The sequence below is a fragment of the Strix aluco genome, chromosome 5 (genome assembly GCF_031877795.1).
Source record: "Strix aluco isolate bStrAlu1 chromosome 5, bStrAlu1.hap1, whole genome shotgun sequence".
NCBI lineage: Eukaryota > Metazoa > Chordata > Aves > Strigiformes > Strigidae > Strix > Strix aluco.
The window spans coordinates 30,594,084-30,618,563 of NC_133935.1; the positions used below are offsets into that span (position 1 = coordinate 30,594,084).

At 55.4% G+C, this 24,480-nt stretch overlaps 2 protein-coding genes and 1 pseudogene across 2 annotated transcripts; 2 read left to right on the forward strand and 1 right to left on the reverse strand.

Moving 5' to 3' along the window:
* Positions 1-3,459: 3,459 nt before the first annotated feature.
* H1-0 (H1.0 linker histone) lies at positions 3,460-4,419 on the forward strand. The gene has a single exon (XM_074826617.1). The coding sequence runs from the start codon at positions 3,630-3,632 to the stop codon at positions 4,203-4,205; it is 576 nt and encodes a 191-aa protein (XP_074682718.1). The 5' UTR covers positions 3,460-3,629; the 3' UTR covers positions 4,206-4,419.
* Positions 4,420-8,730: 4,311 nt separating this feature from the next.
* GCAT (glycine C-acetyltransferase) lies at positions 8,731-14,673 on the forward strand. The gene is made up of 9 exons (XM_074826618.1): positions 8,731-8,960; positions 9,038-9,168; positions 9,787-9,888; positions 10,416-10,562; positions 10,861-11,015; positions 12,738-12,820; positions 13,202-13,373; positions 13,790-13,911; positions 14,324-14,673. The coding sequence occupies exons 1-9, from the start codon at positions 8,744-8,746 to the stop codon at positions 14,473-14,475; spliced, it is 1,281 nt and encodes a 426-aa protein (XP_074682719.1). The 5' UTR covers positions 8,731-8,743; the 3' UTR covers positions 14,476-14,673.
* A 2,856-nt stretch (positions 14,674-17,529) lies between these two features.
* LOC141924045 (noggin-2-like) lies at positions 17,530-18,415 on the reverse strand (annotated as a pseudogene).
* Positions 18,416-24,480: the final 6,065 nt, after the last annotated feature.

Here is a 24,480-nt window from a genome sequence, read left to right on the forward strand (position 1 = left end):
CGCAGCCCCGCAGAGCCCCAGGTGCATGAGAGCCAGCATCCCAGCTTGCATAAGGTGCTTGCCCTTAAAAACCAGCTCGTAAATCTTTTAAAACAGTGGTAATCAGTTCAGCAGTCAGAGTCAATACCCCTTTGCCATTTACTGGCACGGTTAAAGCCCACTCTGCCATTAGCAGCGGTTGGGCTGAGCGGCTTTGTGCCGGGCTGACTGCACTGCGTTGCACACTGGGATCTCAGGGCCGAAGCTCTGATGAACACAGCTGGAAAATCAGCTTATTTCCCTGTTTTGCCACTAAAAAAGCACTGAAGCACTTGGATCTGAGTGCTAGTGAGGCCAAGTCCCACTGATGGGGATTTTGAGCCTCTTTGAAAATGAAAACCAGGTAAAATCAGATGTTGTTGCTGGCATTAGTTTCCAGAAGTGCCCTGGTGCACTCAGATGCCCACAAACAGCCATCCTGACCCTACAAGGCAGGGGCTGTTACCCAGCGGATCTGTAGTATGTCAACGATAGACATGGTTTGACCACTTAAGATGAAATCCGCAGCTGGAAGTGCATAAATCGCTGCGGGGTCTGGTTGAATGCAGCGCAGGGAGGGAGGGGAAGATAAATGGGATTATGAAGAGGATTCCTCTGCCAGGCTCTGTCCTCTGGGGTTCATTGGAGAAGCAGTATTTCCCAATCTCTGCCACTTAATGCCAGAAATGGGAAGCACAGGAGGCTTGGAGCAGTTGGTAGCTCTCCTCAAGGAGAAAAGGGGGTGCAGGGGGTAACCCACCCCACCCTGGGCATGGTGGCAGGTTCCTGTGGCAAAAATAAAGTCACAAACCCAAGTTGGGCATGGAGGACTGGGTGGCCCATGGGAATAATTTTTCCTTCTGGATGAGGCCCCCATGCTGCCTGTAGTGGGGTGCTGGCAGCGCTGGACCCCACTTCCCAGAGGCAGCAGAGCTTGTATTGCCCTGCAGCATCTGCATCCCGCCCCCAGACCCATCATCCCACCAGGGACCGGAAAACCCCTCTCGATCCCGGCCAGCTCATGTTAAGGATGTATGAGTTTAACAGTGCAGGGTTCAAGGGGTGCTTTCCAATATCAAGTGGGGTGCTTAGGGGCTACCTTGACCAGGATCCCTTCCATGCACAAGGCCAGCAGCAGCCTGATGAGCTGTTAGCACCCGTATGCCTTCCCTCCACCAACTCGCTTGGGGGCACGGGATCTGCCCCATAGTTTGACTAGCTAAAAATTAGGGAGCTAGACTGGATGAAAGGGTCTGAACCCCCACGTATAGGGGAGAGGGTGTTTGCCCGCTGGCAGCGGCACCCGCCGGAGGAGGCTGAGCAGCCCCAGTCGGCTGCAGGAGCTGCCCAGGTGACTGGCTGAGATTAGATCCCTAATTTTCAGCTGGCTCAGGTTAGGTAAAGCATCTGTCCTCCTCCCTCCCTGCCTGCCCTCCTCCTTGCCTCTTCGTCACTGCGCTGCCTTGATAATGGCTGCCTGTTTTTTAAGGCTGGAGGCTCTGCGGTCAGCCTGCGGCACTGTGCCAACCCCGGCGGCTCGGGGCCGATGCTTACCCCTCAGAGCCCGACGTACGGGCGAGCTGCTTCTGACGGTTGAAAACTTGGAGGCAAATAAAAGCAGATGGTGCCTTATCTGTGCACGTCGGGGTTGCCTACGTGCAGGCAGCCAGTGACGGTGGTTTATTCCTGGCTAGGAAAAGTTAGAGGTCTTTCAGCCGGTCAAAGCATTGTACAGAGGGCACCAGAGCTCACTGCCCATGCACTCTGTGTGGGATGGAAAGCGATGTATTCCTTAGGTCTTAAGCAAAAAAAAACCACCCAGGGGAGGTGGGAGGGTGGTTATTCCTCTCTGCAATTAGGAGCTCTTCTCTCTTAATAAAATCAAGTGGTTTGCAGATGCTGTAAACCTCTCCCACTCCCCAGATGAAGCAGGGCATGTAAAAGAGCAGCACCAGGGAGGGAGGCACGAGGGGATGCCCCCAGCAGCCCTTCCACCAGTGGGAAGACGTCAGGGGGCTGAGTGACTCCTCTCAGGACAGGGACATGCGGCACCTTCACAGAGTGTGTGTGTGTGGCAGGGAGCGGGCAGCAAATATTTCTATTTCTATTTCTATTTCTATTTCTATTTCTATTTCTATTTCTATTTCTATTTCTATTTCTATTTTCTATTATTTCTATTTCTATTGTTTATATTATATTTATATTTATTTGTACTCATATATCTATATTTTTATGTATACTTCCATGTCCCTGGCCCATGGTTTTCATGTCCCTGGGCATCCAAGGCACATTGAGGACACAGACAGGTGCTCACTGTGTGTTTTAATGCCCTGATGAAGCACTGGGGGATTTGGAGGTGCTGGGGTTCACCTCCAAGCACCGCAGGGCATGTCGGTGGACACCAGGTGGCTGCATCTGTGTGCTTTTAAGAAATAAGGGGGGGAATATCATCTAAATCCTACAGGCAAGATGATAGTAACTGCCTTTAATCTACCAGGAACAGCCAACCACTCACGCAGCTGGGAAGGGGGGGGCTGACTGTCAGTGTTATGTGTCCCCTCACAAAGAGTTGTGTGTGTGTGTCCCCAAAAAGGGGACAGCCTGTTATTTGTGACCCCTGCCACCCACCTGTGAGGGCTGAGCTGATGTCCCCAAAGCACCTGGTGGGGAGCAAAGGGGGCAGAGGAGGGGGACAGAGACATTGGGCTGTGGGGTACTGCTGCTGAGCCTATTCTGAGCCCAGTGCTCCCCTTTTCTCCTTGGTGTCCCCCGCACTGTTTCCTCTAGTGTCCCTCCTTGTCTCCCTAATGTCCTCCCCAGTTTCTTGCTGTCTCTCCTTGTGTCCCCCCTAAGCGTCCCTCCCTGACCCCCAGCATCCCCCCTTAAGTGTCCCTCCACATGTCCTGATTTTGCTCCAAGTGCCCCTGCCATGTCCCTCCCTGTCTCCCCAGTGTTCCCCCATGTCCCCTCCCAGTGTCCATCCTTGTCCCCACCCGGTGCCCCCCCAAGTGCCCCTCCTTGTCTCCTCCATGCCCACCCCAGTGTCTCTCCTTCTTCCCACCCAGTGTCTCCCCAAGTGCTCCTCATCCTGCTGTTGTCCCCTCCAGTGTCCTTTCTTGTCCCTACCCAATATCTCCCCAAATGCTCCTTCTTGTCCTCCAGTGTCCCCACGCAGTGTCCCCTCCAAGTGTTTTTCCTTGTCCCCCAGAGACTCCCCCAGTGTCCACTCCAAGTGCTCCTCCCTGTCCCCTAAGTGTCCCTCCTTGTCGCCCCTGTCCCAGCCCGGCGGGTCGGGTCGGGGCGTGGCGGGGGACGCACGGGGACACTGGTGGCGGCAGGCGGGTGGCGCGCGCGCGAGACTGTCCTCCCCGCGGTCCGCACTACGCCTTTAAAGGGTGCCTGCGGCGGGCCCGGCCGCAGAGGCGGCGGCGGCGGCGGCGGCGGCGGCGGCGGCGGCGGCGGCGGCGGCGGCGGCGGCGGCGGCGGCGGCGGCGGCGACGACTTCGCTGCCGTTAATACCCACCACCGCTCCCTTCCCAGCCTCTCCCCGCCCGGGGCTGCGGGTCCCAGGACGCGCCAGGCTGCCCGCCGTGAGGGGCAAAGTGCTGACCATGACAGAGAGCCCAGCCCCGGCTCCAGCCACCAAGCCCAAGCGGGTCAGGGTGCCGCGGCGGCCAGCGGCCCACCCCACCTACTCGGACATGATCACGGCAGCCATCCGGGCCGAGAAGAGCCGCAGCGGCTCGTCCCGCCAGTCCATCCAGAAGTACGTGAAGAGCTACTACAAGGTGGGCCAGAATGCTGACACCCAGATCAAGCTCTCCATTCGGCGCATGCTCGCCACCGGAGTCCTCAAGCAGACCAAAGGAGTCGGTGCCTCTGGTTCTTTCCGCTTGGCCAAGGCTGACAAGGCGAAGAAGTCACCTGCCAGGAAAAGAAGCAAGAAGGTGGCCAGGAAATCCATGTCGCCCCGGAAAGCAGCTACGCCCAGGAAAGCCAAGTCGCTGGCAAAGAAGCCCAAATCTGCCACCAGGAAAGCCAGGAAGAAGCCAAGGGCCAGCCCGAAGAAAGCCAAGAAGCCAAAGACTGTTAAGGCCAAGTCGGTGAAGGCATCCAAACCCAAGAAGGCAAAGCGGTCGAAAACCAAAGCCAAGTCCAGCACCAGGAAACCGCCCAAGAAGAAGTGAGAAGTCTAGAGGCATTTCGGTACTCTCTCCGTTGGCTTCTGTAAATAGATTATAAAAACAAATAATAGAAATAGATTTGCCTTTATTTTTACTCCTTTCTATTGCATTTTATAAAGAATTGATCTATTCCTGTCTGGAAATAGCTAAAAGAAGGCAGTTAATGAAAGAAAAAAGGAACATCTTTGGTACGGAGAGTTCCCATTTTTAAGAGTTACTGGTCTAGGTTTTTATTTTGACGTCTCAGAAATTTCTTGTGTGTGTCTATATTTTTTAATGCTGGGCTGCATGTTGTGCGTGGGGAGTGATGGTGACTCTGTGTCTCTGTCAAGGCCATACAGGATTTCAATTCCTGATCCTGCCCCAGCTCCCAGTGGGTTGTGTGTTTGCTGAGGCTGGGCAAAGACTCTGCCTGTGTCCAAGGGGTAGTGGGAACATACGGCTGCAACAGCCACAGCCCTCCAAGGAGGAGGAAAAGGGGCTCCCTTCTCCCTCCTCCACCACTCCGGCAAGGTGTGCTGGGCTGCTGGGTGTGAGGTCTGGCTGGTGCTGGAGATAACCAACCAGCCGGGCAGGTGATGGGGCTGCCCACCCACCTGCGGAGCCACCGCTGCTCTGCTGAGTGGTGGCAGGAACAGGATGGAGAAGGTGCAGCGGGACCAGGGTCCATCCATGTTTGCTTTCAAGGAGCTGGAGGTGTCCAGCAAGCAAGAAGGGGTTGATCCCTGGGGAGAAAGGAGAAACACGGCTATGAGCGGCTTTGCTCCCTGGGGAGGAACTGGCCCCAGCACGGCAGTGGGCAGCTCTGCAGGCAGGCTGGGGCAGGCAGGACTGCTGGGCACAGCCCTGCTGTCACCTCGGGGCTCTGGCTTTGTGCCCAGTGGGGGCTGGCATGGCTCCAGGGCCTGCCTGGCCCCTGCCAGAGCCCCTCCCCGGGCAGGGCTGGGTGGTCCTGACAGCCAGGGCTGGCTAGGAGTCTGTGGGCCAGCCCTACAGCTCAGCAGGGTCTGAGCCTCAGTCAGGAGGTGCCCAGTCTCCCTTGGCTAGAGACATCTAAACTCCTTGGATGTCAGTATCCCCAACCACCTGGGCCAGGAGCTCCGAAATCCCAAGGGTTGTGGGCGTCCAGTCCCCTTGGCCTTGCTGTGCCTAAATCTTGTGGGCTCAGCATCTTCACACTCCCTGGTGGTAGCTCCCAGATCTATTGGCCTGATGATCCTAAATCACTTGGGCAGATGGTGCCTGAGCCTTTTAGCCATCGAGGCTCCCAAATTGTGTAATTCAGAGTACTGAAATCCTTGGTCTGGAGGCACCTAATCCCTTTGGGCTTTTGTTCCTAAGACCTGTGGAGAAAAGGCTCCCTCTAGGCTGAAGACCCTAAACCCCTTTCAAGAGCCTGGTGCCTAATCCTGCACATGAGGGGCCTAAACCACTCTGGCCACAGGATTACCGTCAGCTATAGTGGAGGATGGAGATGCTGGATTCCAGCTAGACTCTTTGTGTCTAAAACTGGTGGGACTGTGGGTCACAAACCCCTTTGACCAAAGGCATTTAAATTCCTTGGGCTCAGGTGCCTAATGTCCTTCAGACAGTAAGTTCTAAACCTCTCAGACCAAAGGATCCTTGGTCACCTCAGCTGGATGCACCCAAATCCTATAGAATTTCATCATAGAATCATCAAGGTTGGAAAAGACCTTGAAGATTATCTAGTCCAACCATTAACCTCACACTGACAGTTCCCAACTACACCATATCCCTCAGCGCTATGTCAACCCGACTCTTAAACACCTCCAGGGATGGGGACTGCACCACTTCCCTGGGCAGCCCATTCCAACACCTAACAACCCGTTCTGTAAAGAAATGCTTCCTAATATCCAGTCTAAACCTTCCCTGGTGCAACCTGAGGCCATTCCCTCTTGTCCTATCGCTTGTTACTTGGTTAAAGAGACTCATCCCCAGCTCTCTGCAGCCTCCTTTCAGGTAGCTGTAGAGGGCGATGAGGTCTCCCCTCAGCCTCCTCTTCTCCAGACTAAACAACCCCAGTTCCCTCAGCCGCTCCTCATACGACATGTGCTCCAGACCCTGCACCAGCTTGGTTGCCCTTTTCTGGACACGCTCGAGTAATTCAATGTCCTTTTAGTAGTGAGGGGCCCAAAACTGAACACAGTAATCGAGGTGTGGTCTCACCAGTGCCGAGTACAGGGGTAAGATCACTTCCCTGTCCCTGCTGGCCACGCTATTTCTGATGCAAGCCAGGATACCATTGGCCTTCTTGGCCACCTGGGCACACTGCTGGCTCATGTTCAGCCGGCTGTCAATCAACACCCCCAGGTCCCTCTCTGACTGGCAGCTCTCCAGCCACTCCTCCCCAAGCCTGTAGTGCTGCTGGGGGTTGTTGTGGCCCAAGTGCAGCACCCGGCATTTGGCCTTATTGAAACTCCTACAGTTGGCCTTAGCCCATCGCTCCAGCCTGTCCAGGTCTCTCTGCAGAGCCTCCCTACCCTCGAGCAGATCAACACTCCCACCCAACTTGGTGTCATCTGCAAACTTGCTGAGGGTGCACTCGATCCCCTCGTCTAGATCATCAATAAAGATGTTAAACAGGAGTGGCCCCAAAACCGAGCCCTGGGGGACACCACTCATGACCGGCCGCCAACTGGATTTAACTCCATTCACCACAACTCTTTGGGCCTGGCCATCCAGCCAGTTTTTCACCCAGTGAAGCGTGTGCCCATCCAAGCCGTGAGCAGCCAGTTTTACCAGGAGAATGCTGTGGGAAATGATGTCAAAGGCCTTACTAAAGTCAAGGTAGACAACATCCACAGCCTTTCCCTCATCCAATAAGCAGGTCGCCCTGTCATAGAAGGTTTGTCAAGCAGGACCTGCCTTTCATACACCCATGCTGACTGGGCCTGATCATCTGGTTGTCCCGCATGTGTTGTATGATGGTACTCTGGATGAGCTGCTCCATCAGCTTCCCGGGCACCAAAGTCAAGCTGACAGGCCTGTAATTTCCCAGATCATCCTTCCGACCCTTCTTATATATGGGCGTCACATTGGCCAATTTCCAATCTGTCGGGATCTCCCCGGTCAGCCAGGACTGCTGGTAAATGATGGAAAGCAGCTTGGCGAGCACCCCAGCCAGCTCCTTCAGCACCCTCGGGTGTATCCCATCCGGTCCCATAGACTTGTGTGTGTCTATGTGATGCAGTAGGTCACTGACTATCTCCTCCTGGATTGTGGGGGGGTCGTTCTCCCAGTCTCTGTCCTCTGGCTGAGGAGGCTGGATTCCCTCAGTACAACTAGTCTTGTTATTAAAGACTGAGGCAAAGAAGGCATTAAGCACCTCAGCCTTTTCCTCATCACTCGTTACCATGTTTCCTCCTGCGTCTAGCAGGGGATGGATACTCTCCCTGGTCTTTCTTTTGCTGTTGACATACTTATAGAAACATTTCTTGTTATCCTTGATTGCTGAAGCCAGGGTAATTTCCAGCTGGGCTTTAGACCTCCTGATTTCTGCCCTGCATAGCCTCACAGCCTCTTTGTAATCACTGTGAGTGGCTAGTCCCTTCTTCCAAAGGCTGTAAACTTTCCTTTTCTCCCTGAGTTGCAGCCAAAGCTCTCTGTTCAGCCAGGGTGGTCTTCTCTGTCTCCGGCTTCTCTTACAGCACCTGGGGACTGCCTGTTCCTGACCCATTAACACTTCCTCCTTAAAGAGCCCCCAGCCTTCCTGGACCCCTATACGCTTCAGGATCGTCTCCCAAGGGATCCTGTCAAGCAGAGCCTAAACAGCACAAAGTCAGCCCTTTGGAAGTCCAGGATGTCAGTTCTGATGCTCCCTCTCCTGGCCTCTCTAAGAATAGAGAACTCTATTATTTCATGATCGCTGTGCCCTAGTCATCCTCCAACCGCCACATCACCCACCAGTCCTTCTCTGTTCACAAAGAGCAGGGCACCTTCCCTGGTTGGTTCTGTCACCAGTTGTGTCAGGAAGTTTCTCCCACACATTCCAGGAATCTCCGGGACTGGTCCCACTCTGCTGTGCTGTATTTCCAGCAGAAGTCTGGGAAGTTAAAGTCTCCCACAAGAACAATTGCTGTGGTGGGCACCCATAAACCACCTAGTTGTGACGATCCAAGTCAGCTGTGCTGCGGACCCCAGATCCCTTCGGTGGGGCCACCTAATGCTCCTGGGATCCTCAAGGTCCACGATGGCTCTAAAATCCCTCAGGCACGAGTACACGACCCTCGCCACTACAAGTTCCTAAATCCCAGGGATGGGAGTTCCCCCAAACCCCTCAGGCTCCAGCGATCCCAAATCATCCCTGGGGGGAGTCTCCCCCCGCTCCCACAAAAGCCTGAACGCGTCCGACCTGCGGGAGCCCGGCGGGGGGCGGCTCGGGGCGGGGCCGGGGCGGGGCCGGGGGTGCCAGGCTCCTCCCTCCCGCCCCGCCGGCGCGGGGGCGTGTCCCTGCGTGTCCCTGGCGGCCATTGGCCGGCGGGGCCACGCCCCCTCGCCGTCGGGGCGGGGCGGGCGGCGGGATGTGGCGCGGCGTGGCGGTGCGGGTGCTGCGGGGCGGCGGGGCCGGGACCCTCCGGGCCGGGACCCCCCGGGCCGCTTCGGGCGTGGCGGCAGCTGAGCTCCGCCGTCGGCTGGAGAATGAGCTGGAGGGTATCCGAGGCGCCGGCACTTGGAAGAGCGAGCGGGTGATCGCCTCCCGCCAAGGTCCCCACCTCCGCCTGGCAGGCGGCGGAGCCGGTGCGTACGGGGCGGCGGGGGAGGGCTCTCCGGTACGACGCCCGTGGGCTTCTCTCTCTCTCTCTCTCTTCCCGCAGGGATCCTCAACTTCTGCGCCAATAACTACCTGGGGCTCTCCAGCCACCCCGAGGTGATCCGTGCTGCCGTAGAGGCCCTCGAGAAGTTTGGCGCTGGGCTCAGCTCCGTCCGCTTCATCTGCGGTACCCAGGTACCGGGCACTGGGGCAGCATCCCCTGCTCCCGGGGAGACTTTCTGAGGGCTCTGCTCAGACTCCCCGCTTGGCACTCACATGCGTGCACAGCGCTAAGGTACAGGAGGCTGGGCAGAAAAAAAGGCCTGCCAAGTTCCCGCTAGCCCAATTTCTGGAGATATGCCAACTTAAACCATTGCAACCCCTGGGAGAGCAAAGAAATGAAACACCCCTCTGAATTCAGAAAATAAATGTTTTTTTCCCTCCCTTAAGGGTCAAAATTACAGGGACCCTGACTTGGAACAGCTCTGTCAAACACACTCTGGTGTATCCCCACTGGAGCCCATTCAGAGCCCCGGTTAGGTTAAGTGCAAAGAAAACTCAGAGCTGCTTCCCCCTGGGTGGGGATCTTGGAGTCTCCCTGCTGTGCTTCTGGCATCCAGCCCATAACCACATTTTAGGACTGCGTTTGCAAACACTTTCTGAACACAACTAACATCTCACACACGCACACACACACCCTTTTCTGTATAAAACCTGGATGTTTCTTCCCATTGCAGTCAGCGTCTAACAGCAGCGGGCAAGCAAGAACTTGTGCTGCCCCACTGGTGACGCTCGCTCCTCTATTCTCTTTAGAGCATACACAAGGACCTGGAGGAGAAGATCGCGCGTTTCCACCAGCGGGAAGACGCCATTCTCTATGCCAGCTGCTTTGATGCCAACGCTGGTATCTTTGAGGTTCGTAGGGCTTTCCTCAGGGTTGTGCGTGGAGGAGGGAGGTGTTGGCGATGTGCCTGCCATGCCTTCTGGAGGCTCTGATGTGAGTTCTGTGCTGCAGAGAAGATGGCAGTGACTGGGGGTGGAGAACCTAGACTTGGTGCCCTTGGACTGGGGGAGCCATGCAGAGCTGGTTAATTAGCCCTCACCTCCCCCTTCACCAGCCAGCTCTAGGTTTTGGGGAGGGGTCCCCTTTCCTGGGGGGTTTGTACTCCACTTTGAAGCCTAGGCAGGGAGAAGAGGTGTTCCCCCAGGCTTGCTAGGGAAGGGGAGGGAGGTTTTGAGCTCAGAAGTCACAGGCAAGAGCCTGGCCTAAGGAAATCAAGGGATAAGGTGGCTGGGAAGAAGAGTGGAAAGTTTAGAGGTGCCAGGAGAGACGTGGCAGCTGCAGTCAAATGCAGCTTTGTCCTCTGCTCTGAGAGGCTGGAAGATCTCTGTGAAGTGGTGCCCTGGAGCAAAGGATGATCCTCTCTGTTTGGCATGGCCAGGCTCTGCTGACCCCAGAGGATGCAGTGCTGTCGGATGAGCTGAACCATGCCTCCATCATCGACGGGATCCGCCTGTGCAAGGCTAACAAGTACCGCTACAAGCACATGGACATGCAGGACCTGGAGGCCAAACTGCAGGATGCGCAGGTACGGATGTCTGCTCCCGCTCTGACGTGAGGGTGCTCACTTAGCTGTGCTACCTGCACAGTAACCAGTAGTGAAGAATGAGCTCTGCCTTTTCCTGTGCCAGCATCATTTTTGCTGATAGGCACAGGTAGGCATGGATGGGTAAGGTGAGGAAGCAGCTGGTTGCAATGCAACCCCCCTGTCTTGGTTAGATATATCCACTCCCTACAGGAGTTGGACTATGTCCCAGTCTCCTTCTCCAGCCCCTCTCCTCAGGGTGACCTCTTCACCCTTGGAAATGCTGGTCTCCCTCCCACAGAAACATCGTCTGCGGCTGGTAGCCACTGACGGTGCCTTCTCCATGGATGGTGACATCGCACCCCTGAGGGAGATTTGCCAGCTGGCCCAGAAGTATGATGCCCTGGTCTTCATTGATGAATGCCATGCCACAGGCTTCCTGGGACCCAATGGCCGGTAAGTGGCTGTTTCAATCCTGTTTCTCCCCCTGACGCCAGCTACCTCTGATGCAAGGTTAAGGTGCTGATGACCAACATATTTTTGTGTGGGGACTCCTGGCGCCACCATTTCTTGAAGGCTTTGCACCCCACCTTTGGGGCACCTGAGGGGATTGAAGGGAGATATTTTAGCACTGACCCATCCCAACATGACAGCTGCTTCTTAGTGTGTAAGGGATGATGCGACCATCTCATCTGCCTCTTCTGGCAAGCAGTTGGACTTCCCGATTTCTGAATCCTTCTCCTCTCAGATATCACTTTCAAATGCTTGGGTCTTGGGGGTTTTGTGGAGTTAGCTTGCACAGATTGATTAATTCCCTTAGTGCAGCTTTTCCCTCCATCCCCTGAAGATTCTCCAGGTGCCAAGCAGTGCACTTGCTTGCAGGTGTTTGCTGAGAAGAGATGCTTCATGTGCTTGTTTTGTTCAGGCCTGTGAGTGCCAAGCATTCTGTTGCATGATCCTTCCTGCCATGTGAGGCAACACCTGTAGGAACAAGCAGTGGGTGCCTCCTCAGATGGAGGGATAGTGCAGGATAAGGAGAAGGCCATCTCTGAAAAAGCCAAAAGTTGCTCTATGAGGAGCTCCCTTCCAGCTCTTTCATCTCTAGACAGATCTCATGTGGGAGGCTGGCAAATCCACATCAAGCTGTGAAATGGGTGAGAGGTGAGAACTAAGCAAGAAAACTTGCCTCGTTTTCTCACATGGCAAGTGTTTCATCCTGGATCAAAATGATGGTGCAAGAAGCATCTTTTAAGAGAAGGGATCCACTTCTGGTGGCACTTCATCACTAACAAGAGGTGGTTCTGCTGACCCTGTGGTTGTACTGAGCTTTCTCAAATTTAAGTCTTTATAAAGAAGAAATCATAGGGTGGTCTGTTTGTCTTGTAATATTTCTTCCTTGGGGCATGGTAGCCATCCTGTGAGTTTAGGTAGACTTTGTTGCTCCGTCCCAGTGGGCTCTGTGGTCCCACCAGCTGCAAAACTAACTGACTGCACTGAGGTGTGTAAGTGCACAATGGCTGGAGGAAGAGGGAACAGTTACCGAGCACTTCATGAGTTGTGCTAGTTTCAGTTTGAACCCAATGCTGTTGTCTACAACACTGTGTTTCAAGAGAGCCAACAGAGAAGCTGTGTGGCCAAGCCCCATCCTTTCTTTTTGGGCTAGAGGATGCAAAGCTGCAGAGCACATCTGCCACATCTGGTTGGTTCCACTAGCGCAGACCTTGACATGGATGCTTTAGGCCTCTCTGCATTTGGGACAGTGCATCAGTGATGTGCACAGCCCACCTCAGAGGACATTGGCTACTCTAGCCAGGCAGCTGTTTTTTGCTGGCCTATGCTAATGGTATGGCATGTCAGAGGTGTGTGCAAGACCTACATCAATGGCTTGTGCTCTGTTTGGCCTATTCCCCTATTAGGGAAATGTGAGCGCTCTCCCATCTGTAAGGGATGAAGAACCCATTCTCTTACCTCCAGAGATCCCAGCTTAGCCTTTCTGCAGGAGGAGGGAAGGTCAACACTTGGGTGGAACTGCCACAGGGGGGTGTTCTTCCTTTACGAGAAGAGGGGGCACCAGAGACCTGGCTGGTGGTGCTTTGTTTCCCGTAAGGCATCAGGTGTAGAGCAGCTTCCCTGGTTCGTGCTGGCACAGCTGAAAATGTGACATGCCTTTTTCTACAGGGGTACCGATGAGCTTCTGGGAGTGATGGACAAAGTCACCGTCATCAACTCCACCCTGGGAAAAGCTCTTGGAGGAGCTGCAGGTGAAGACATTTTCCTGTCCAAGACCCTCCATGCCATAAAGAGCTCCACAGCATCATTTTGATGTTTCCTTCCTCTGCCTAATGATAAAGCAACAAATGCATGTTGTCTTCTTCTACTGGTGGCATGAGGCTCAGTTTGGGACCCTGCTGCAGGGTCAAGGGAGGTCCTGCCATGTGCCTCTTCCATTGTCATCTTCTCCATGCATTTTCCTTTGGTGTCAAGGTGGAAACTCTTGGTAAAAGGCATCAGCTGTGATTTTTTTAAGCCTGGTTTGCACTGAAATTCCTGCTGTAGGTGACGGGTTGGCTGTATCGAGGGCCCCCCCCTCTGAACAGGTCACCCTGGGATGCCTTGTCCATTTCTCTTTCCTCCATCTGCAGGCGGATACACAACTGGCCCCAAACCCCTCATCGATTTGCTCCGCCAGCGTTCCCGCCCATACCTCTTCTCCAACAGCCTGCCCCCCGCTGTGGTGGGCTGTGCGTCCAAGGCCCTGGACCTGCTCATGGAGAGCAATGCCATTGCACAGTCCATGGCTGCCAAGACCCAGCGGTGAGGGGGCCATACTGGTGTGGGAACAGAGGGAGACGTTTGTTAGGAATGAGCTGTCCACATGTGTTTATTCACTGCCCCCACCCCCCGGTGATAGCCACAAAGGCAATTGGCAAGTCATGGCCAGGGGGTGCTCAGGGGAAACCATAGGATGTGCCTCTGTGTGTCAGACAGATGTGTGGGCAGATGTGTCACATCTGGATGCTTTGCATGCTGGGACACATCTGCCCCCCAAGCAGCTGCAGTTCCATGGAGCAGGAAATGGCAGAAGGTCACTCCAAAAAGAGAGATCCTTTCCCTGCACAGGAGATGCAGGTGGAGCAGAACCACACTCAACCCTCAGTGGCTAGGCTACCTGGGAGAAAGCAAGGACAGGGGTGACGAGGTTTTACTCATCCTGTCGTTCTCTTCACCAGGTTCAGAAGCAAGATGATGGCAGCTGGCTTCACTATCTCGGGGAAAGACCACCCCATCTGTCCTGTCATGCTCGGGGATGCTCGGCTGGCTGCAGTCATGGCTGAGGACATGCTGAACAGAGGTGAACTGGGGAGGGAGCTCTGCGTGCAGACAAATGCCTTGAGGGAAGGGACAGCCAGTGGTGGTGTCACCACCATCCTTTCTCCAGAGGATGTTCCTGCATGAAATCTGTCATTTCTATACCCTTCAGCTGCAAATGTCCTCGTGGTTGCCCAGATGTTGGTGGCTTCACCTCCTTTCTCTTTTGGGGGGGGTTTACTGAGCCCTCTTGTCCTGCCATGCTGCACTCCATCCCCATCACTGGCCCTAACCCTCATTTCTGTGCTTGGGAGCAGATGCCACTTGAAAACCCTGAAGCCTGGAAATGCTTATAGAGAGGGGAGAGAGGATCCAAAAGCCTTTCTGTCACCCACCACCACCTCTGCCTCCCTCCGTCCCAGCCAGCTCTGACTCTCTGTGTATCTTCTCCCCAGGCATTTATGTCATTGGCTTCAGCTACCCCGTGGTCCCCAAGGGAAAGGCCCGCATCCGGGTCCAGATCTCAGCTGTGCACAGCGATGAGGATATTGACCGCTGTGTGGAAGCCTTCACTGAGGTGGGACGGAAACACAGAGCGCTGCCTTGAGGGGCCAGTGAACACCTCCTCCAGCACCCTCCCTGCCCACGACCTGTGCCAGAGGAAAAGGATTGAGCAGCACGCTGCTGAAAGCAGGACCAGTCCTCAAGACATCACAGCCTGTGGAAGGCTGTGGCTGTTGCAGCGTGCTGGCAGCAGCACTGGCAGCCAGATCTTGTGTCATTAAAGGTGTCCTGCAGTGCCACAGATATTTGTCTGGCTCTTGTTTTCTCATCCAGGAGCTGCAGCCCATCCCCATCCTCTCTTGCTGTGACTGGACACTCTGCTGTGTATTCCCTGAAGCCCCAGTCTGGGCACTGAAGCACCGCAGCTCCTGCTCTCCTGATGGCTGCTGGTATGCCCGAGGTCGCCTGCTTCCTCCACCTCTCCTCCAGGTTCAGCAGCGTCACCCGGCAGATCCACCTGCTGTAGTTCCCCACAGAGGCAGGGGGAGTTCCCCAAGCCCTTGGCAACCTGTGCCACTGGCAGCTGGTTTGGGAAAGAGGTCATGGGCCAGCCAAAGCTCCCATCTTCCTTTCTCCCCTTCCATTCTTGGGTGCTGGGTGTGAGGCTTGCTTGATCCCTAGGGCTGTCTCTAAGGCTTTGCCCATCACTGCAGTGTTCCCAAAGCTGCCCTGGGAGCTGCTTCTTGCAGCTGCCCAGAGAGGCCGTCAGGCAGCAGGTAAGCAGAGGAGGAAGAGGCCAGCAGCATGGCAAGAGGGCTGAGGCTGAGACCAGGGGCAGAGCAGGTGACAGAAACCTGTAATTTTCCTCCGTAAGCTGCAATTTTCACACAGCAGAGAACACACAGCAGGCTGGGATCTCGGGATTTGTTCCTCCAAGCCTTGCTGGTTACTGATTTAGCACTCAAGCAGGAACAAGTGGTTCCTGGGCATCTCTCAGGATGGCTTTGTTTGCATCGGTTTTGCTCCAGATGACAAATCATGTGTGTCCTGCCATCTGCCCACGTGCTGAACTGAGCACCAGCTGCCTGCAGCCAGGGACAGGCTCCAACTGCAGTCGGGGTGCGCTGTGCTTGGGTGCTGGAGCACAGGGTCACATCAGCAAAGACCTGCTCTGAAAATGCTACTTGCTGTTAGGCAGTCAGGGAGCAAGTTACAGGGTGATAACATGTCTGACCTGAACCAGAGCAGCTGCAGAAGAATACAAAAGTTAATCCAGGGTTGCAGGACTTTACGGGACGCAGAGGGCACAGGAGAAACATGTTTGTCATAGGGCTGCCAACAGAACTTGTTAGAGCACCTGGTAGTGTAACTGTGTGCCGAATTTTATTTAATTTTCCATCTCCACAGGGCCCTGAGCTCAGCCTGCTGATAAAGTATGATATGGAGCTCCCTTTTGTGTGGTGCCAGGCCCTCACAGTGCTGCAAATTCTTCCCCCCTTACCAAAGGGCAATATTTTGGTAATGGGGAATGTAATGGGGAAATGGCAGGGGGTTACACTCAGGCCTCTTTTGCAACCTGAAATAGATGAAGCTTCAGCCAGATGGGCTCTGGTATAGGGGGTTTGAGTCCCTAAACTGAATCACTGCTGTTCTGAGCCCAGGGCACACGCAACCCCTTGCTGCCCTCTACTTGCACACCTCCATTGCACATCTGTACCATGCTCTCCCCCTATCTCTCTCCTGCTGGTCCCCAGCCCAGGCCTCTCCCTCTCCTCTGGGCTTCTGCAGGCAGCCCTGCCAATGTCTCTGCTCTGCTCAGGGCAACTAAGTCAAGCAATTTAACCCTGCTCCACCCTTCAAGCCCTCCCTCAATGGGACAGCAGTCATACACAAACTACTTCCTACTCAGCCACAAGCAAGAGCAGCAGCAGACTCCCTCCTCTGCGATGCACACGCTTGTCTTTGCGTACACATATGCACTCCCCGCTTCTCCTCCTCCTCCTCCTCTCCTCACCAGGCGCCCAGACCTCCTTCTCTCCTCTGTCTCTCCCATGCCCCTTGACAGCCAACCCACCATGCTCTATCTGCTGCTCTGCCTGCTTCAAGGCCAAGCTCTGCAGCAGACTGCAGTTTGCACAGCAGCACGGGGGACTGCTGGAGCCCAGGGAAGGCAGGAGGGTCAGAAATGAATAATGCAGGACCCATCGACTGCAGGCATCATGTTAATATTGTATTCCCAGGCAAAGCCTCCAGCTCTTTATTTCTTCAAGGCTTCACTGCCTAGGTCTGATCTACAGGTCTTTGCAGCTTTTAGCCCAGAAAGCAGAGGACTTTGTGCTCGGTGGAATGTAGAGGCAGACACCACTTTTTGAGGATGCGGTTCCCACCCCAGGTTCACCAACCCACCCCAGACCCCATACGTTGCTCTGCCAGGCTTCCCCCTGGGTCTTGAGCCATCACCCTCTACACCATGTAGGATAGGTGTGGAATGTCTGTATCTCATGTGTTGTACCTTAAAGTAGGGGACTGTCCTGTCCCATCCTGTTTCCATACACCCACCCCCACAGATGATTCCAGCCCTGGGTCACTGCCCACCCCCTACTTCTTCTACCCTCACCAGGCTGCCTGGTTGCTGTCCCAAACCTGCACCCCTTCCCACTGACACCCTCCATCCCCAATCCACACTTCCATTTCCACTCTGAGCTGCAACCCACCTCCCTCTACCCCTTCCCTGCTGGCATCCCTCTGCCCTTGCTTCCTGCCCGCAGCCCTGCCCAGGAAGATAGGGAGGCCCCAGCTTGGACCAAGCCCACTGGGGCTGATGCAAATAGGGTCTGAACCTGCTGTCAGGTGCTGCGATTTTCCCATCCTGCATCCTTTGTTGGAGATGGACGTTACACAAGGGCCTCCGCTGGTGCTAATGCCTCCCTGAGCTGGCAGGCGAGGGGTAAAGCAGCTGCGTCCCCCCACCCAGGGGGCTTCAGCAAGAAACAGCAATGACCCCAGCCGATCCCCACTTCCTTTCTGGAGTTTTATTTCTCTGTCTGGGGGATTATCTCCCAGGGTCCCCAGCCCCAAGGGTGAGTCCAGGCAGCTGCTCACCTTTTCAGGCCATTGGCTGCAAGAACATGTGCTGGGGGGTCCCTCTGCAGCCCCCTCAGTGGCAGGAGCACTTGCAGGCAGCGACGACTGGGTAGGGGATCTGTCGCCAGGTGCAATGTGGGGGGGCTGGGGGGCCCAGCAGTGCCAGGCCAGCAGCTTGATCTGGGTGATCTGTGTGGGGAGGCAGGCCATGCCAGGGGGCCAGGAGCAGCCGGGGAGGCTGGTCTCACGGGCAGTGTGGTGCCCCCAGCGGGGCCAGAAGATGGGTCCCAGGTCCACCCAGGTGAGGTGGCAGGCAGCCTGCTCCACCAGCCACCGCCACTCCCAGGTCAGGGGGCAGGAGGTTGGGCAGCTCCTGCAACAGTAGCGCCTGGTGCCCTCTGCCAGGTCCCGGCTCAGGGACTCCAGATTCTCCTCGAGGACGCTGCCATTGCAGACCTGGGGCTCCTCGGTCACCATCCAGAAGGGGTCAAAGCCTGACCCCAGAAGCCGGTGCAGCCACCTGGGTTGCAGGTGCCAGGGTTTGGGGGAGTAGCAGTAGTCCTCAGGGGAGAGCGAGAGGCTGTAGGGCTACACCAGGGCTGAGGGGCGGCCGTGCAGCAGGTGGGCAGTGGGGTCAGCAGTGCCGGATGGCGGTGGCAGTGGCTGCCAGGGTTCCTCTGGAGGTGGCAGGGGGCCTAGGGCACCTGGTGGTGGGAGCAGGCAGAGGAAGAGGAGGAGAAGGAGGAGGCAGCTGTGGTGTCGTCCCTCTGTGGTGAGCAGTGCTGTGACAGGCAGTGAGTGCCAGGCTGCAGGTTTGCACTCTGTTGCATCCCCTGGGTTATCACCACATCCTGAGGCATGGCCTTTCCCTTTTCCCTTGTTACAGCAGCTGATAGCAAGCTGGTGGGGACACCTCGCTCCCTCCCACCAGCAGGGCAGGCGGGGAGGAGAGGCCGCATTGTCCCTCCCACCTAGCTGATGGGTGCTGCTGACTGGGCATCATGGATGCTGTGGAGGGAAATGGGCCAGCACCGCCTCCTCCTCTTCCTTCTCCTCATCTCGCTCCATTGTTGGAAGAGGCGTCCAGGACCTTCCCAGCGAAGGGAAGCTGGTGGCCTTCAGGTCTTTCTGGGAAAGGGCCACCAAGCTGCGCTTGGCCTCAGTGCACCTGGAAGTCCACAGGGAATGTGGTGGTTTAGTCCCTGCCGGGGTTCGAGACCATGTGGCCGCTGCCCCTCCCCCACAAAGAGAGTGAAATACAAAGCCCGGGGGCTGAGATAAGGAGAGGTTTAATACAACAGAGCAACAGCAACACAACAAACAACAACAATAACAATAACAGTAACAGTGATAACAATGAACAGAGCAAGATATCTACCAATACAGCAGTGAGAGCAGAGCGATGGCATAACACACGTGTTAACCTACTCTCGCGCTGGCGCCCGGAGGTGACGTCAGCATGGCATATGAATAACCCGGCTAGAGCTTCCCCCCCACTGCTGGGGAAACTTAACCCTATCCTGGCTAAACCAGGACAGGGAACAGGTCAGATCATGCAAGTGGACATGGCAGCAGGGCAGGAGGGCTGTGTGGGTCACTGTCACCTCTCAGCACAACAGCCAGCACACGTGCTGTCCCAAGCAGCTGTGATGGAGCTGAACCTCTGGAGATGGCCTCCCTGGGTGGCTTGTCCTCCCTCCCCACACTGCAGTGCCCCGGCAGTGCTGGTGGAGGACAGATCTGGACTGGATGGAAACAAAAACCTGCTTTCCCCTCCTTCCCCACATCAGATATTGTGAGAGACTTGATCTGCTCTGTGCTGTTCTACTAACAACTAATTAATAACAGCTAGTAATAGCAATTAATTGCTTGTGCTCCAGAGTGTTTGGACTCATACCCCAAGGATGGGGCAGAGGCCAGGCTTCCTGTGGTGGGATATTCATATTCCTCAGAGGTGTTGAGAAACACATCCTGAACACCCAGCATCGAGAGGTGCCTGCAAGGCCCTCCGGGGTCCATGGCACCCTGCTCCCTTCCATCCTCCCTCTCCCACTGGAGAGCAGTGGGCTTTTCTCTGCTGCTCCCTCCTCACTGGAGCAGGGAGCAGCTGAGCCCTCTGGAAGGCTGGGCAGAGAGAAGTTAACTCCAAACCCAAACTCAGGGAGAGGGGAAAAAAAAGAAAAGAGATCAATGGATCAGCAGCGAGAGCAGAGGGAGGGAAAAAGGGGAGACACAGAGAGAGAGGAGAGGAGCTCCAGAAGGAGAGAGACATGTGTGGCAGCCAGGAGAAGAGAGAACAGAGCTGGCATCAGGCAGGAGGAGGCAGCCAGGAGCCAGGCAGGGGTGATGGCACTGCTCAGACAAACTCTTCAGTGGTCCATGTCCTCCTCACCACCACTGTCTGGGCTAGACTAGAGGTCTTCTCCAAGCGAGCAGCAAAGCTGCAGGCCCTTCCTTGCAGAGGTGAGCGCTGGCTTCCCGAGCTGAGAGGTGGCCTCAGGCTCCTCTGAGCAGGGACACACTGGTGCCCAGAGATGTCCCACAGTTTATGTGCGAGGTGCATGCCTAGAGAGAGACCAGGGTCCTCTGCTCGAGCGAGGAGATCCCATGGGGCCAGATATTTACCAGTAGGACAGAGAGGACCGCAGAGCCAGAGAGGCAGGGACGACCTTTTGGTGTGATACAGAGAGGCTGCTGGGAAGGAGAAGTGGTGTGAGCTGAGGAATGGGGGAGCATGGGGTGAAGGAGCTTGCACAACCCAAAAACGAGTTAATTGTGTGTCAACAGTTGCTAGATAACTGTGTCTTTCCCTCTTGTTGCTGCTCAGCGAAGGATAGTTTGCTCTAACGATAACACAACATGGTGAAGTCTTGTTAGGAAATAGGCTGTTGGTGCTCCCCTCCTGAGCACGGTGTTACTCAGGGCTGGAGGAAGTTTTGCAGCAAATCACAATACCTTAAGCTGCAGTAATAATACACTCCTTCACAATGATCATTGTGTTGTGTTTCAGGCAGCTCCAAGGTCTCCTCCCCATTCTCTCCCAGCTGCCACCAACCAACATGTGACCACCTCTCAGCATCAGTAAAAGGTATTCTTAGTTTCCTCTCCCCTGTGGAGCATAACTACTGCACAGGGAGCAAGCAGCAGCCAGCTCCAGGGTGGAGGTGGTCCCAGGTCAAGGAGCTCCCTCAGATCCCTGCTGCCAGAGGTGGCACAGCCCTGGGATGAATGTGCCAGGACCATCCACAGCTCATGGGAACCCCCTTCCCCATGGCCTTGAGGCCAAGCCCTGTTGAACATGTTGAACACCAGCCAGGATTTAGACTTGCCAAAGCAAGTGATCCCAAGAGGTTTAGGAGCTTTGGGACTGTAGGAGGAATGTAGGCGAGGCCAGTCAGCAGGGCAGGGGGTCCTTCAGGGGGCTGGGAGCACAGGAGGTGCCGTGGTGGGGATGTGAATCTGGGCAGGTGGAAGGAGCTTCAGCTCTGCCCGAGCCAGGCAGATGTGGGCTGACTGATCTCAACAGCATTCTTGCCAGCAATGTCATGAGGATCTTGATGTCATCATTTAACCAGCCGGTGGGGATTGGTGTCTCTGGGAGAAACGTGGGCATCAAACAAAGACCGGGATCAGGCATCTTAGGGCCACAGCTCTGGTGGCCACTGTGGTCAACACTGACCAGCACCTGCGTGTCTATGGCCATGCACAGGTGCTGTGTCTCCCTTTCTCCCCATGCAGGTCCCTTCAGCCAGATGCGGAGATGCCAGGGGGATGGAATGCCTCTTCTGGCAATCTGGAGCTACAAGCAGCAGGGATTATTGTGCTTGTCATCTTCTCCCTCATCTTCCTCCTGGGTACTGTGGGGAACAGGCTGGCGCTGCCTGTGCTGTTCCGGAATGGCCAAGTCAAGTACACCAGCACCAACTTCTTCCTTAATCTGGCCATGGCGAACCTGTGCTTCATCATCTGCTGTGTCCCCTTCCAGGGCACCATTTACACCCTGGATGGGTGGCTCTTTGGGGCCTTTGCCTGCAAGGCTGTGCATTTCCTGATCTACCTGACCATGTATGCCAGCAGCTTCACCCTGGCTGCTGTCTCCACTGACAGGTAAGTGTCCCCTTCCCTTTGAGTCCCTCAGCTCAGGGACAACATGTTTGCCACCCTTGAGCTAAGGAGTGGGAGAAAGCCAGTCCTTACCCTGTTGAGTGCCCTCTAAGAAGTAGGTAGGGTGTCCCCAGAGGCAGGACCAACAGAGCTAGCCTCCCCAGCTCCTCTCCCAGCACCAAGTCAAGCGCTCAGTCTGGTTACCCAGCCCTCACTTGGGAAGGGGTGCAGGCACACGCTGATATTTGGTGTCCACCATGCAAAACCAAGAACAGCAAAAGCTCCAAGGCAGCAACACACCACAGGAGAAACAGGGAGCCCTCTGGGTGCTGCTCCTGTCCTTCTCTTCCCTGGTTCAAAAAGCTTCTTGCCCTTCCCAAGCTAGCACAGCAGAGTGGGTGACGGAGATCCCAGACCCCTATTGAGATGACCTTGATCTCTATGTGATTTCACTGTAACCCTCCCTACCAAGAGGTAGGGAGGGGGAGAGATGGGTGGCTGCATGGGAAGGGGTGCACAGATGGCAGCTCCACAGGGCACCTCATCTCACCCATGTTGTGTTCGGTATCTCCTTCTCCTTCCCCTCTTCCACAGGTAATTTCCTTTGCCTGCTGTATTTGCTGTGTGCTGGATACAATCTCTGCCCAGAGTGGGACCTGGTGGTGGAGGCTTTATGGGCCGTCTGACTACAGTCTGGTGCTCCCAACTCACTAGCAGGGCATCATTTGTTTTATTTGACTTTGCAGACACTGCAGAAGTATACAGAATAAAAGCTGAAGGTTTTAAGACAGATCCAGCACTGCTGGTGTTCAAGAGAAAGTCATGGGAGAGGGAGACAGAAGCAGGGGGAAAAGGAGGGATGGTGGAGGGAGGCAATGTAAATGACAAATGGCTGGTGGGAGCCATCCACAGGGACAGAAAGCATCAGTGAGAAGGCAGGGCAAAGTGAGGGGCTAGATGCAGAGGGCAGAAAGGAGGACAAGGGGCATGAGGGAGGTGGGAAGCGATGTGCTGGCAGAGCACCCACATTTTGGCAGGAGCCTTCTCCCCAGCCCAGGAGTGTCACACTGCTCTGGAGTTGGGGTGAGCGTCACTCAGCCATGTTGAATCCCAGTCCCACGGCAGCTTTCTCCAGCATTTTTCTGCATCATCAGGCTGCCAGAGAAGCCCAGAAAAACACCATCCAAGCAAGGCCTTTGATCAGTCTAGCGCAAATGTGAGGGAGGGAGCCAGTGGGATTTGCATTGCTGCAATGCTGTGATTTGCCGTGGTGCCTGGCAGAGCCAGGTCCGGCCACGTGGCTCACTTCACACAGCTCCGGTTTTGTCACATTGTCATGACATGAGTGGAGAGGGGTGGGGGACTATGCGGGCTACTCGGCTTCCCCACTGTGCCAAGTCTGTGTGCCACAGGCGATTGCAGCTGCCTGGGGCCATCCTCTGTGGGACAAGACAACTTTGCTATGGGCACACAAGCTGTGTGATGCCACCTTGCTTGTGAGTGCAAGCAGGACAGATCCTGCTTCATTTGTCAGTGCAGATGTAGCCCCTGAACCTCAGTCCTATGGCTTGGGAGCTTTTGGTGATGCCACAGGACAAGACCAGGAAGAAGCCCTAGGAACGGGGCAATGTGGTATTTCTAATCCTCGCTGAAGCTGTTGCACGCCTCGCTATAGCTCAGCTCCAAGGACACCCCTTTCCCTGTGCGGAGGCCAGCTGAAGCACTGAGCTGGGAATTATTTTTCTTTTTCAAGTGTTTCATGCTCTCTGCACCTTGACCCTCCCTCACCTCCTATCCCTCTTACTGATTTCTCCAGCTCCCTTCCTCCATGGTGGCTGCTGCTCCTCTGCAGTCGATGCCTTTCAGAAACGTGTCCAGTGTGCTTTGCCCACCTTCCCAGGGATGGCTAGTCCTGCAGCCCCCCTTTGCACGCAACGCAGTGGCTGGTAGCCAGCCCACATGGCCTCACACAGCCTCAGGGTAACACAAATGTATACATCATTTCTGTGGGTGAGGACTCACTTCGCAGTCCAAAACACTGGAGGGAGAAGGAAACAGCAGTTGGGAGCAGTGATGCAGCACAGTCGGATGCTGCCTGTTCTTGCCCACGTGGCTGGGCTGTTGCTCGCCCCTGATCCTGCTCCTCCTGGTCCCAGCTTGCAAAGGGAGCAGATCAGGTCAGGACTGACTGCTGCACGTTGGGGTGAAGCCTAAATAAAACAGGACAGAGAGAAGGCCTGGGAGAGAAGGTGCATTTAGCATGGCAAGTGTCTGCAAGCCCTGACTCCCATTCCTAAGCTCTGCCTAGTGCTAAGCCCTGACTTTGGGGATCACATGATTGGGAAGGACAGGCACTGAGCCTGGGTTGGGGGGGCTCAGGAGCCAGGAGGGAATTCCTGTCTGACCAGTAACAGCGTACACACTCCCAACTGGTTTCTCAGCTCAAAGGCAGAGGTGAAGAAAAGGTGTCATGTCCTTGATATAGAGCCAGGTTTAATTAAAGCTGAAGGAGCTTAATTGCTGCTTTCCACACAGCCTCTCCTCCAGATTGATTAGCATTCTGCAGTCTCCGCTCCCAGTTTCTTGTCTTAATTAATGACTCCTTGCTTATATTTTCTTTCCTAGTTGTCATCACTCAGACTGATGGGCTCAGATTTAACCCTGCACAGGCCAGTTTGCCACACTGACTGAGAGCAGCGGTGCCAGGAGCTGGCACAGGGCAGAGGGAATGGGAGAGGTGAGAGCAGATCGGGGCTTTGCAGCTAGTGGTTGGCACCAGCTCCCCTGCAAGTTGGGCATAGCTTTCCTCTGTGGGGCAACTTATTCCTGCCAGCTGTGTGCTGGTTCTGGTGCCTGGCACCTCCCTGGCATGCATGCTGTGAGCCCGACACTGCTGGGAGGTGTCAGACCTGGGTGCCAA

Coding starts and splice junctions, on each gene's coding strand:
- GCAT (XM_074826618.1), top strand. CDS start 8,744: ATGTGGCGCGGCGTGGCGGTGCGGGTGCTGCGGGGCGGCGGGGCCGGG. Junction 9,889..10,415: donor CCAACGCTGGTATCTTTGAG/GTTCGTAGGGCT, acceptor TGGCATGGCCAG/GCTCTGCTGACCCCAGAGGA. Junction 13,374..13,789: donor ATGGCTGCCAAGACCCAGCG/GTGAGGGGGCCA, acceptor TCTCTTCACCAG/GTTCAGAAGCAAGATGATGG.
- H1-0 (XM_074826617.1), top strand. CDS start 3,630: ATGACAGAGAGCCCAGCCCCGGCTCCAGCCACCAAGCCCAAGCGGGTC.